The following is a 13,405-nucleotide window of genomic DNA, read 5'->3' on the forward strand; positions in this document are numbered from 1 at the left end:
GTTGCACACACTTGATTACAATTTAGTGACATCAGATTCCCTTTTTAAAAATAATTAAAATAAAATTACTCCATTCTGCATTTTTCAGTTTGATTCCGCAAGCATTTTTATAAAATTCATAAAATATGTAAATTTATCATTCATAAATATTTTTTATGGGATGATTTTCAAAGTTTGTTTTTGTTTTCATAGTCTAATATATTAATTTAATGATAGTACCAGATCATATTTTCCCTTTTACATTTGAAATAAATAATATCGCTGAATCACCTTTACATTGGATGCAATAATTTGCCAATTTAGACATTTGAAAAAAAAAATTGAGCATTATTAATTTGTTTGCAATACATTAATTTATATTAGCAATATTATAATAAAAGAATAGTTTTCTTATGAGACGCTCTCACTGATCTTTATCTGTGAGACGGGTCAACCTTACTAATATTGACAATAAAAAGTAATACTCTTAGCATAAAAAGTAATATTTTTTCATGGATGATCCAAATAAGAGATCCGTCTCACAAAATACGATTCATGAGACCGTCTCACGTAAGTTTTTGTCATAATAAAATTATAAGATTTTAGTATGGATTAGAGTGTAAGTATACTATAATATCTGGTCTTGTTAAAGTAAAATATAATCTTTTAAAGCATGTCCGGTGTTCTAGCAAAATAACGTAAAAATGGTAAATGGTTAATTAACATATTTGGAATTAAATTATGTATTTGGAATTTAACATATTTAAAAGAGTAATTCGATTATGCTACTTTTTAGGAGGCTACTTTGGGCAATCAAAAAAAAAAAATACAAGTGCTGTTAGAAGTTCCTTCTAAGACTGATTCTCAAGTCTGAACATAAATATGTTTTCACAGAAAAATCCAGTGAATTATGGCAAAAATGACAGTATAATATGAGAAATTACAGCAAAAATGACACAGAAGAACGTAATCTATAGCTACAGTGACTGAAATTTATTGCCAGCTGCTATGTGGCGATAAACAGGATTGCATATATGTCACAACTAGCTGTAGAGTTGGGTCAACCACCTCTTGTAGGTACACCTACGCTACTTCCGATGCTCTCCACCCTTCGAATAGGTTGGAATCCGATTACTCTCGGCGTAACATAGTCATTGTTCATCTAGGATCAGTCGGCAAATACCATTTGGAAGAGTCTTCTCCATTTTCTCTCTTGATATGTTGCGGATTTAATTACTAAATTACTATTTAAATTGAATTCCATTCGTATTTTCAATATTCAAGACTTAAATTTGAAAGTCCAAGAAGCTAGAAAATCATAAATAAAAAAAAAAAAAGCAGCTTGCTTAACCAGAGATACATGGTATACAAGAAAACAATATATGTTTGATTGATAGATATATATATATATATATATTGAGACATATTCTTTGAACATTTACAAAAAAGCCTAGGCATCATCTATAATCATCTAGGCCTCGAGTATATAAAATTACAAATTAGAAATTTTCCTCTCTTATGCATCAGAATCATGGTGACAAACTAATAAAGCTCAGCTGATCAAGCTGTTGGAGGGGTGGCGATGAAGTGAACACCACCGGCCTCCGTCAGCACCGCCGCCAGTTGGGTTTCTGCTGCCGCCGGCGCCGCCTCCGAGTTGAAATTGTAATTCAGTGTCTCGTCTTCATAAATATCTGCCCATTTCTTTACAAGCATTTTGATGTCTTCTCTCTGCATGTTAGCTTCTTCGCCGGTGTACCTCCATGGCTTGGACCCTGCGGCACAGTAGTGGACGACCTTCACCTCCTCGAGATTCACGTTTTCTGGGTGGCGCCATAGCATGGCCAGCACTAAATTGTACACGTTGGGAATCGGCCGGTAAACGTCCTTAAAGAACATATTCAAGAAATCCTATACATCAACAACAAAAAGGAAAACTTCAGTTAGATTCTAGAAACTAAAACCCACAAACTCAAGAACATGCTCAAATGTCGACTTTATAACAGTAAAATCTTAAAAAGCATCGCGGAATCAAATTGGGGAGGGGCAAATGTCTTCGGGCCGATTAAGATTCTCAAATTTTTTCCACTTCAAAAAGATTACCTGCTCGGCAAATGGTGTTGGTGGTGTAATCTTGAGTATGTCCAAGAGATCATGATAAGTGGAAAGACTGGGCTCGTAGACAAACATGCCGGCGTTGAAGTAGAGAGAGGGCTTGGGGCCCAACTGTTTAGGCCACTGTACTTTGTCAGGGCACTGCTGGCAGTACCCAATCTTGAATTGTGCGGTGTGACTCCATGTCTTCTCACAGAAACAGTCCATTACTGCGTAAAAGTAGCCGTCCTCCATGTTAAACAAGTGGTCTATGTTATCATAAACCTGGATATCACCATCCAAGTATATCATCTTGCTGTACTCCACAAACTGCACAAATTTTCCAAATGATCTTTATGCTTGAAAATTAAAATGAGATAATCCCAAGTAAAGAACAGAACACAAATGGGCTTTCGATTTACCTCCCAAATCCGAAGCTTGGAGTAGTTGATCACGTAATAAGCCATAGCAAACTGGGTCTGGTTCTCCGGCGGATAAACAGGTTCGATCTCCCTGACTATGCACCCTTGCTCCAGCAGAATACGGCGGTGCTCAGCCGGGACATCAGGCAGAACCGCCACCACTAGAGGGTAAGCAGAATCCACCTTCCTCAATCCTTTGGCCAGCCCCACGACACCTTTCACATAATCACCATCGCCAGCCAAGAATGTGACATAAGCCCGACTCTGCATGCTGCCGGCTTTGGACAACCCGGAGGAGGCATGTCTCACGGCGGCGTTAGAAATCTGCGGAGCCATGATTATCGAATTTCCGATTAATGTTTCTCGAAAATCAAATTGAGAGAACAAATTTCGCTGCTTTAGAGTGTAGTTTGTGTTGTGGTTCTGGGATGCAGGGGCTCGGCCTGTATATATAGACGAAATGAAGCTGGCCATCAAAAACGACGTCGCTAAAGTAAATTTTTCTTAGTACGACGTTGTCTTGGTTATCTTGCCGAGGGAAAAGGAAATTAATTGAATCTGGACCATACACGTGGGAAATAATGGATCTGACGGTCACGTGAATGTGCGAGGAATGTGGGGGGGAGATTTGGGCGGTGGGAGAGATAACGATAGTCATTTTTAATAATTAATTATTTAATACTAAATCAAATTTGAAAATACTCGAAGGTTCACAGTTAGTTAACACTTGGCAAATTCTAGATTAATGCAAATTCTAAAATAAATATATGTCTGCTTGATTTTGGTCAGTGGCAGTTGGTCAATCAAATCTAAGGAAAAGTACAGGTTTATTTTTTTTAACATGGATTAAGACTTTGTTTACGATAATTAATAACTCAAATTATAATTTGAAATTGTAGAGAAATTCATAATATTTTACCTAGGAAATTCCAATTTCCAATCTATGTAAACACAGAATTAGAATTTTAATTGTTAGGATCGCTTTGAGACTCTCGGCAAAAAATATCATAATTAAATTAGTTTGGCAAAAACTTGTGTGAGGCGGTTTCACAAATCGGATTTTGTGAGACGGATATCTTATTTGGGTTATCCATGAAAAAACATTATTTTTTATGCTAAGAGTATTACTTTTTATTTTGAATATCGGTATGATTGATCTATCTCAGAGATAAAGATTCGTGAAACCGTCTCACAAAAGACCTATTCAATTAGTAAACACTCAGAGTGTGAAAACCGAGAGAGTGGGACAATAATTTGCTATACTTTTTGTTCTTCATAAACTCTTCTTTTTATATAAACTTTTATCATTCATTGTAGTTTGATCACAAGAGATTTCATACCTTTGTCTGAAAAATTTTGATTTATTTTTTTTCCTTGAATGTAGAGGAATTGATTTTTTTTGTCGAGGGTTATTTGATTCATTGATTCTTACTTGATTTTTCAGTTCTTTGTTTTTAGTAAGATATAATATATCCTATCATTAATTTTTTTTTAAAAAGTAACTGACTCGTTATGTACTTTTTATTTTTATTCTTTATTTTCCGTTACGCCAAATTTATACTATATTTGATTTAAAATTAAAAATATGAAACTCATTAATTGATATTAAAGAAATGGAGCTACTTCATATATTATAGTTTAAATTTCTTTACATAGTAGTATAAAGATTTTAGATCTAAGTTTAAAATTTTGATTTTGATATTTTTAAATTGAACTAATAATTACAAAGCTTTAAATATTTTACTCTAAAAAATACAGTTAATAAAATTTACAGAATATAATTTTTATAAAAAAAAAAAATCAAGTTGATTTATGGTATTTTAGATTTTTGGAATGAAACAATTAAATATTGCACCCATACTGGATCCACCATGTGTACTCTGAAAACGTGTGAATTGAAGGGAAAAAAATTAATATTGTTTGGCTTCGCTTTCTTTGTTTTTCTTTCTTAGATTTTTTATTTTTTTTTAAAAAAAAAACATTTCTTAGATATTATTTTGGCTTATTTCCCAACAGTATGTCGTCACCTTTTAAGCAAAAATTTGTGTGAGACGGTTTCACGGGTCGTATTTTGTTAGACAGATATCTTATTTGGGTCATCCATGAAAAAGTACTACTTTTTATGCTAAGAGAATTACTTTTTATTGTGAATATCGGTATGGTTGACCCGTCTTACATATAAAGATTCGTGAGACCGACTCACAAGAGACCTACTCCACCTTTTATATATGTATATATATATACACACACGTACACAAAGTCACCTCGTGTTTTTTTAAACAAAAAAAAATCGATTTCCACACATACTATTCGCACTTTATATATTTTATATTATAATTAACAAAATTTTAATTTTTGGTCAAGATTCAAGAATGTAATACGTGTCATTTTTAGTCTAATTAGGTTGTCGGATCAATTTTACTCGTTTTTTACAAAATTATATAATTAAATTATCAATTTCATCGTTAAATTTTTGTAATAATATCGTTTAACAGATAAACATCACAAGAAATTTTTTCAACTATATATTTATTAAAAATAAAAAAAGAATATATCGATTATATTATTATTTACAAAATAAAGAAATTACATTATAATAAAATAATTTTATCGTTGTTATTATAGCTCAACGATTATCAACCACATAGACGGAATATTGTTCCTACAAACCCTTCCACTTCAATTATATTGTCGGATTTGGACGTCGAAAAAGATTATGTTGGAGAGTAGGTATCTTTTGAGACAGTCTCACGAATCTTTATGTGTGAGACGGGCCAACCCTACTGATATTCACAATAAAAAATAATATTTTTTTATGGATGACATAAATAATAGATCCGTCTCACAAAATACGAATAATGAAATCGTCTTACAGAAATTTTTACTTACGTCGGATCGATTCGGGTTTAAACTAACCCGACACATTAACCATCACAATTTTCGCACAGCAGCAGCAACATTGTCATGCACTCATAAATTTCTAAACACGTGGATAAATGTAGTTAAGTATCACACCACGGCGGATTTTCGTCGAAACCGTTGGATTCTCAGGTATCTTTTGTGACACCGCAACCGTACCGACCAACTGTCTCTCAAAATTTCCCGAATCGCCCGTAGAAAGACACGTGGAACCTTGGACCCACAAAGGGGCTGCAACGTGTCCTTCATTTCTACTTGGTCATAAATCTTGACTAACATAAATAATAAATTAGTAAATAGATAACACGACCGACCGACCAAACTAAGCGTGTGAGGATATATCAATTTTGGTCTAAAATTTCTAAACTAAAATAAAATACTGTTGTTAGTAGGTAGGTCTTTTGCACACGTTTATTTCTAAGATAGGTTCATCTGCTCTATATATTATTTGGAGTTATAAGTAATATTTTTATTAAAAAAAAGTGAAAAAATTTCATTAGTCGGTCGAGAAGATTTATCTCACAAAAATTGATCAGGTAGACGTTTTTACGTGAGTTTTAATGTATTGTTGGATCAGTCATCAACCGAATGCATATGGGATCCATGATTTTCATATAGGTAAATTTGAGAAAAATCTCTCTTCTCGTGTTTCAATTAGGATTTAGTTCATATATATTATTTTTTTTGTGAATCGATACCTCACAAAGCTTAAATTTTAGTTCCAACTTTCTGTTGACCATATTTTACTAAACATGTTGCGTAATAATCAAGGAATACAATTAAGTATTTAATTTGTCCTGAAATGTATTTAATTTGATTTAACAAATATCTGATTTTAGCATTTTTATATTCAATTTTGATGAGAAAACAATCAGTTTTCAAGTGACCATCGTAAATGAAGTATGTGTTGGTGTTGTAATTGAAAATCGAGTAGAATGACATATTAATGTTATTTATTTTTTTGAAATAAATATGTTATACATTCATCACGGAATAAGATTAAACATTAATTGACAAAAAATGTACTTAATTTGTGTTAAAAAATATCTTATTTTTCCTTGTGATACTCAATTTTTAGAAAATACTTGATTTTCGAATGGTCATGATAAATGTAATCAATGTTGATGTTGACTTTTTAGTATTTTTCATTATAGAATATAATTAATTACATACTCGAATATACTTTTTAGTATTCTTTTCATTATACATTCACAAGTATTGTGAACGATTAATCAACTTATGACATTAATCATTTATAATAATTATTTGTATTCATTCATTATATTTTTTTTTATATCAATTATGAGTATTCATTCATAAGCTCAGTTGAGTAATAATTTATTATACGTTTTAGGCATCTTCAGTATTCATTCATAATACATATTGGTATTCATGGAATATCAAGATAATACTTGATTTGATATTATGCATTAAGTTTCATTTATAATACATATTGGTATTTATGAAATAACATGATGATATTGAACTTAAAAGATTTCAACATGTATCATTAATGAATACTTCGAAGTATAAATTCTATTTAAGTATCCTCGTGCATTTCATGAATATCAATAAATATTATAAATGAATACTAATTTTAAGTATTACTAATGAATATTTATAAGTATAATGAAAGAATAATAATAAATATAATGGATAATTCTCAGTAAGTAATATGAATGAATAATATTAAGTATAATGGATGACTACCAATAGTAGTATGAATGAATACTAATATGTATAATATCAAATTAATTATATACTTGTATTTTCATAAATAACAACTAGTATTATGAATGAATACTATTAAGTATAATACAAGTGCATTTTCTAACAAAGAATATGTATCAGATGAGCCAAATTTGGTATCTTGTATCCAATTTAGGTACTTTAAGTTAAATTTAGTACTTACTCGTATTTGACGGTGGAGACATGTTTTTTGTATTATATCACATGATTATATCATCTTAATGCATCTTCATTGGAAACTCAAGGAGGACTTCGTTTATGGTGACCATTCGAATATCAAATGTATTTTCAAACAAAATATGAGTATCAAATAAGCCCAATCAGGTATCCGATATATCAATTTAAGTACTTGGTTAAATTGAATACTTACTCGTGTTCGCAGGCTAGTGGAGAACATGTTTTTTTTTCGCATTAAATCACATGAATACTTCATCTTAATACACTTCCAATGGAACTCCAGAAGAACTTCATCTATGGTGACTACTCGGACATAAAATTAAGTACTTTTTATGCAGAATTGACATGATAAAAACCAGGTATATGTTAAATCAAATTAAGTACTTTGTAGATCAAATTAAATATTTAACTATATTACATGATAACTACACAACATGTTTATTTTACTCTACAAATAACATTAATAAGACATCTTAATCCATCTTCCATAGAAACACCAACACCGACTTCATTTATGATGGTCATTCGAAGATCGAGTATTTTTTAATCAAATTTTAGTATCGACAGTGCAAAATCAAGTATCTGTTAAGTAAAATTAAGCACTTTTTAGGTCATATTAAGGATATAATTGTATTCCAAGTTAACTATGCAATATGTTTATTTTAGAAAAATAAATAACATTAATAAATTATCCTAGTATACACATCTTATTTTCATTTATACCAATAAATTAATATAATTTACTTAAATTAGAATCACATTCTAAAATAACTAAAACGAATTTATATTATAACACATATTTTTATTATTAATAATAATAATGTGATAGGAAAATTATTTAAATAATAATTTTTATGATAAAAATAGATATAAGATCGATAATTATAATGATAATATTAATTATAAAAAATATTAAATAAATTAGAAATATAGAAAATTAAAAAATAATATAATTAATTATAAAAAAATCATTATTAATAGTTTTATTAAAATTTTATTATTAATATAAATTAACAAAGAACGATTAAATTGAATATATGGTACATAGTAAAATAATAATAAATAAAGATAAATATGTCAATTAGAGAGTCAAAATAAAGTTTTTGTGACATCAGGAAGAGTAGAACAAACTTTTTTCGATGACTTTAAAATTACACAGTTTCACATATCATCAACTGTTACTATCGTTCGAGCTAGGATCAAATTTGATCTTAGAATTATAAAATAAAAAATAATTTCATCTCATTTCATTTTCAATTTTTTTCGTTACTAGTCGTTGGAATAGGATAAATCTATAATTCATGAACATTCTTATTTCATTTCAAGGTTGATTTCATTCATATCTTGTTAATTCAAAGAATCATTTAATAAATAATTTTTGAGAATTTCGTCATGAATTTGGTAATTAGTTAATTGGATTCGAATTTTACTCGTAGATTATATTTTTACTCGACACAATTGTGCGCTTTAGTCATTTTCAAGTGTTTGAATTTTCCTCAAAGTAATTTTTCGTCGTTAGTTTTAATTTCTTGTATTAGTCAATTTATTTTAAGTTTTATTTAATTTAATTTTGAATAATTACATCTCGTCTATCTGAAATATGATTCATATTAGCAAAAACTTGTGTGAGACGATCTCACGGGTCGTATTTTGTGAGACTGATATCTTATTTGGGTCATCCATGAAAAGTATTATTTTTTATGCTAAGAGTATTACTTTTTACTGTGAATATCGGTAGGGTTGACCCGTCTCACAGATAATGATTCGTGATACCGTATCACAAGAGACCTACTCATTCATATTTTAGTACTTATACGTTGTTTTATATGAGAATGATACTTGGACTCATCATTTGCTTATAATTACTTGACCTAGTCTGTTTGTTAATTTTACTCAATCGAAAATATCTGTTAGGGAAAGTTGAGTTTTTTTTTGTTGTTTCAACAGTTACTAAAATGATCTTACAAAATAACTATAAGTTTTTTAAAAGGTATATTGATAGCCACTTACAACCAATTCTAAGAGTTGTACACAAAATCGATGGTGGAGGAAAAATTTATGAGGGTGCTTACATCTTCTTCTTTCGATGGTTACAGAATATATACCAATTGAAAAGCTAGCTACCAATTTTATTTCAATTAGTTTGAAAAGTAACCAAGTGGAAAACTATATTATATATATTAATGTTAAAGTGGTGTCCAGCGAGTCAATTTGTGGCTTAGACTTTTATTGACTTTAATGTAAAAAAATCTTCATTTTAATAATATTTTACGATTTTATTCAATTATGACATTATGCTTTATCTGTATACCAATGCAAGCTGCATAGATAAAGTCCTTGAATATACAGGTACCATGAAGTATGCCTCTCAATGTAAGATCATGAAACTCATTAAGAAGTGTATCGTATATTCTAAACATGTTTCTAGTCGAATTAGCCGTTTAAAATAATGTTAAAGGTCGCTCGAGCTTGAGACTAACATCTGTGATGTAAATACCATGTTTCATTGACAAGGACATGAAAATGTTCATTCGTACAGATATGTGATCATATGATGATGCACTGAACAACCCATCCCTCGGACTTAGGGATGTAAATGAACCAAACCATTCGTGAGTTATTCGAAGCTTGATTCGATAAAAGCTCGTTTGAGCTCGTTTAATGAGGCTCGTTAAGATAAACGAACCAAGTTCAAGCTCTACAATATTCGGCTCGTTAGCTCGTGAACATGTTCGTTAGTAAATTCATGAGTAATATCTTAGATGAAAAATAATACTTTTGATATTTAATTTATTGATTTAACACATTAATTATGAATTATATAGAAAAATCTATTAAATTTATTTATTATAATAAATTGACAAATTTTAATAAGAATATTATATATTTTTTCTAAATGTATAATTTATTTTTAATGAATTTAATAAATATTTAAATGTACAATTCATATTTATTGAGCTCGTTTATGTTCGATAAAAGCTTGAATAAGCTCGTGAGCCATGAATATATTTGTTAAATAAAGCTCGAGCTCGGTTCGATTATAAACAAACCAAACTCAAACATTCAAGAGCTCGGCTCGGTTCGACTCGATTACATCCTTACTCGGACTGTCTAAGTGGTTCTCACTTATAAAGTGGAATAGTCTGCGGTTATGGTTGTACTATTAGTCCTTTGACTCGAGACAATATAGAGGCTATATGTATTAGCATGCACTTTGATCCGTATACCGACTCTATTAACGGTCATCAGGTGGCGAGATTGGGTGTAGTTTCGAAATATGTAGGAGAAAATGCATTGTAGTTGATGATTCACCGTTTTCCTACAGGTGAATATATCATATGTAATCTGATGAGTTAATAATTCAATGAGTCTCTGGCCAGAGCAAGAAATATGCTTTAGAGTAAGGTGTTTTCTAGTCGCACATATCATGCCACTACTAATATTCAAAAATAAATCGCATCATTATCGAATTTAAATGCAGCTCTCGATATACCAATGGTTGCAGATTCAATCGGGATATATGTGTTGAAGGAATCAAGAAGGATCGAGTGCTAAGAACCTTAAGGTGCTTCAAACACAATATTATCCAAGAGCTGCAATAGCTCGTGTTCTAAGAATGTTTATACCGATGAATTAAATCGAATTTGATATAAAATCAAGCGGAAAACACTCGAAGTAATCATTCGTTGAGAAAAACTGATATATTTTATATCACGTGTAATCGAATAACTGAAAATATGGGGAATCGGTTGTGACATATATCAGTTCAGTTATGGTGAAATCAGTTGGCTCGTCAGCTGAACTGATGTCCTTGAACTGATTTGGTGAAATCAGTTGGCTCGTCAGCTGAACTAATTTCGCTGCTTCAGTTGAACTGGTTAACTGAACTCTTCATCAGCTGGTCGGGCTTTTGAAGGTCTTCTGCTGAATTGCCTATCAGCTGGACAATCGGTTGAACTGATTCAGTTTGGTCGATCAATTAGTGTTTTCAGTTTGCATCTCGATAGCTTCAGTTTTTGCTCGATAACTGATCAGTTCGACGTCTGATCAGCTCCAGCTTCCTGCACACTTAGGTAAATCATTAGAAACCAATAACAAGTTTTGTAATCATCAAAATCAAGATTGTGAACATGAAATGTTCCAAAATTCTATTTCTTTTTTATGATCACAAAACTTGAACAATAAAAGCAATATAAGAAATATTTAAATATTTAAAATTTAAAATATAACAAATATAACTGACTAAAATGTAACAAATATAATTGATTATCCCCCTTATTGAGAATATAAAACGTTTAAAGACAATAAAGCGAATCGAAGAACTTTCAGTGCGAGGGATAGCAGAAAGAAAAGCTCCCCCTCAGCAACTGAATAAAACAATTTGAAAACAATTTTTCAGTTCGAGAGAAATAAAGCTCCCCCTCATTAACTGAATAGAAAACTACCCCTCAAAAAATAATCATTTATACGATTAATGAAGTTTAGCATCATTTGACATTCAAGCAGTTTGGGCAACAAATCTTAAAATAGCAGTTCAATTACATGAAAAACTAACTTGATAAACATGATGCATATTTAATCAAATACACATCACTTTTATACATTTAAGCGCACCAACATGTGTAAGGAAAATTGTTACTACCATATCAAATATTAATTAACATCAAATATTAGTCAGTTTATATATAGTAAAACTGGATATACTAACAACTGGTCGCCATGAATGCTTTGAATGTTGCATCGATCTTAAGTCTCTTTTGCCAGAAGAGCAGCTAATTTTCCTTGGACTTGATCTATGTTCTGGTTAACTGGTCGAGCTGACTCAACCTGGACTCAACTATTGCTGAACTGCATTGATCATCTATATTGATATGATATGGCAATGAAGCGGCGGCACTTCTGACGATTAAGCTCCACTTAACTCATCAATTTCAGCTGGTAGTTGGGTTTCGTCTGTTGATCAGTTGAATATGTAGACTTGCAACTGAAATCTTGTCCACATAACAGTTTAGTTGTTCTGAGTTGAACTCAAAACCCTGCAAGCTGCTAAAACATCAAAGTTAATGAGTCGAGAGAAGTGGATACAATGTTAGTTGTAGAGCCAAGAACCTTCTCTCTTCTCATGGCAAACACACAAAATATTTAAGAGGATTTTGAAATCCATTTTAAATAACAGTTTGAAACATATTTTAAAATATCAGTTTTCAAATATCCTTCTTAGAACAACCTCGCTTTGATACCAATTGAAGGATTGAGTGCTAGGCACCTTAAGGTGCTTCAAACACAATATTCTCCAAGAGCTGCAATAGCTTGTGTTCGAAGAATGTTTACACAAATGAATTAAATCGAGTTTGATATAAAATTAAGCGGAAAACACTCGAAGTAATAATTCGTTAAGAAAAAATGATATATTTTATATCATGTGTAACTGAATAACTGAAAATATGGGGAATCGGTTATGACATATCAGTTCAGTTATGGTGGAAAACTGAACCGACGAATGCTCTAACCGATCAAATCAGTTTGAAAAACAGTAGTTAAACAATTAAATACACAAGATATGTTTATGGATGTTTGGAGACTGAACTGCTCCTACATCACCCCTTCTACCACCTCGGGTAGGTATCACTAGAAGACTTTGATTAATTACAACAAGTGTAATAACCCACCCATCTTAGGACTTAACCAACTGCCTAACTGAACTCCTAGTCTTGATTTGGCTGATTGCTTCTTGTAAGCTAATATGCAATGTGTGTGCCCTTCTTCTTTGTATCTTCACACACTCTTGTTTTTCTACCATTCTATATTGGTCTTCACTGATCTACTTATTTATAGGCGGGAAACTGATCGTACAGTGAGACTCAATAATTGTATTCATTACAGTTTGAATGTGTTCTTTGAGATTTGTGTCTCGAATTTTCCAACATCTACGCTGGAACATTTTGTCTTTAGGCTTTGCTGCAACATCTATTATTGTATCTTTGATCGTACAGTAACTTTTTCTTAGTGTGCACCGCTTGATTCCATTGAATAATCTTGTCGTGTTCTGCAAATTGATTGATTCT

The 13,405-nt window shown here is 31.1% G+C and overlaps 1 protein-coding gene across 1 annotated transcript; it reads right to left on the bottom strand.

Moving 5' to 3' along the window:
- Positions 1-1,345: 1,345 nt before the first annotated feature.
- On the bottom strand, positions 1,346-2,925 carry LOC142553770 (galactinol synthase 2-like). The gene is made up of 3 exons (XM_075664258.1): positions 2,496-2,925; positions 2,083-2,403; positions 1,346-1,890 (listed from the first exon to the last, which is right to left on the bottom strand). The coding sequence occupies exons 1-3, from the start codon at positions 2,829-2,831 to the stop codon at positions 1,540-1,542; spliced, it is 1,008 nt and encodes a 335-aa protein (XP_075520373.1). The 5' UTR covers positions 2,832-2,925; the 3' UTR covers positions 1,346-1,539.
- Between the last annotated feature and the right edge of the window lie 10,480 nt (positions 2,926-13,405).

The sequence above is a fragment of the Primulina tabacum genome, chromosome 8 (assembly GCF_025594145.1).
Source record: "Primulina tabacum isolate GXHZ01 chromosome 8, ASM2559414v2, whole genome shotgun sequence".
Taxonomy (NCBI): domain Eukaryota; kingdom Viridiplantae; phylum Streptophyta; class Magnoliopsida; order Lamiales; family Gesneriaceae; genus Primulina; species Primulina tabacum.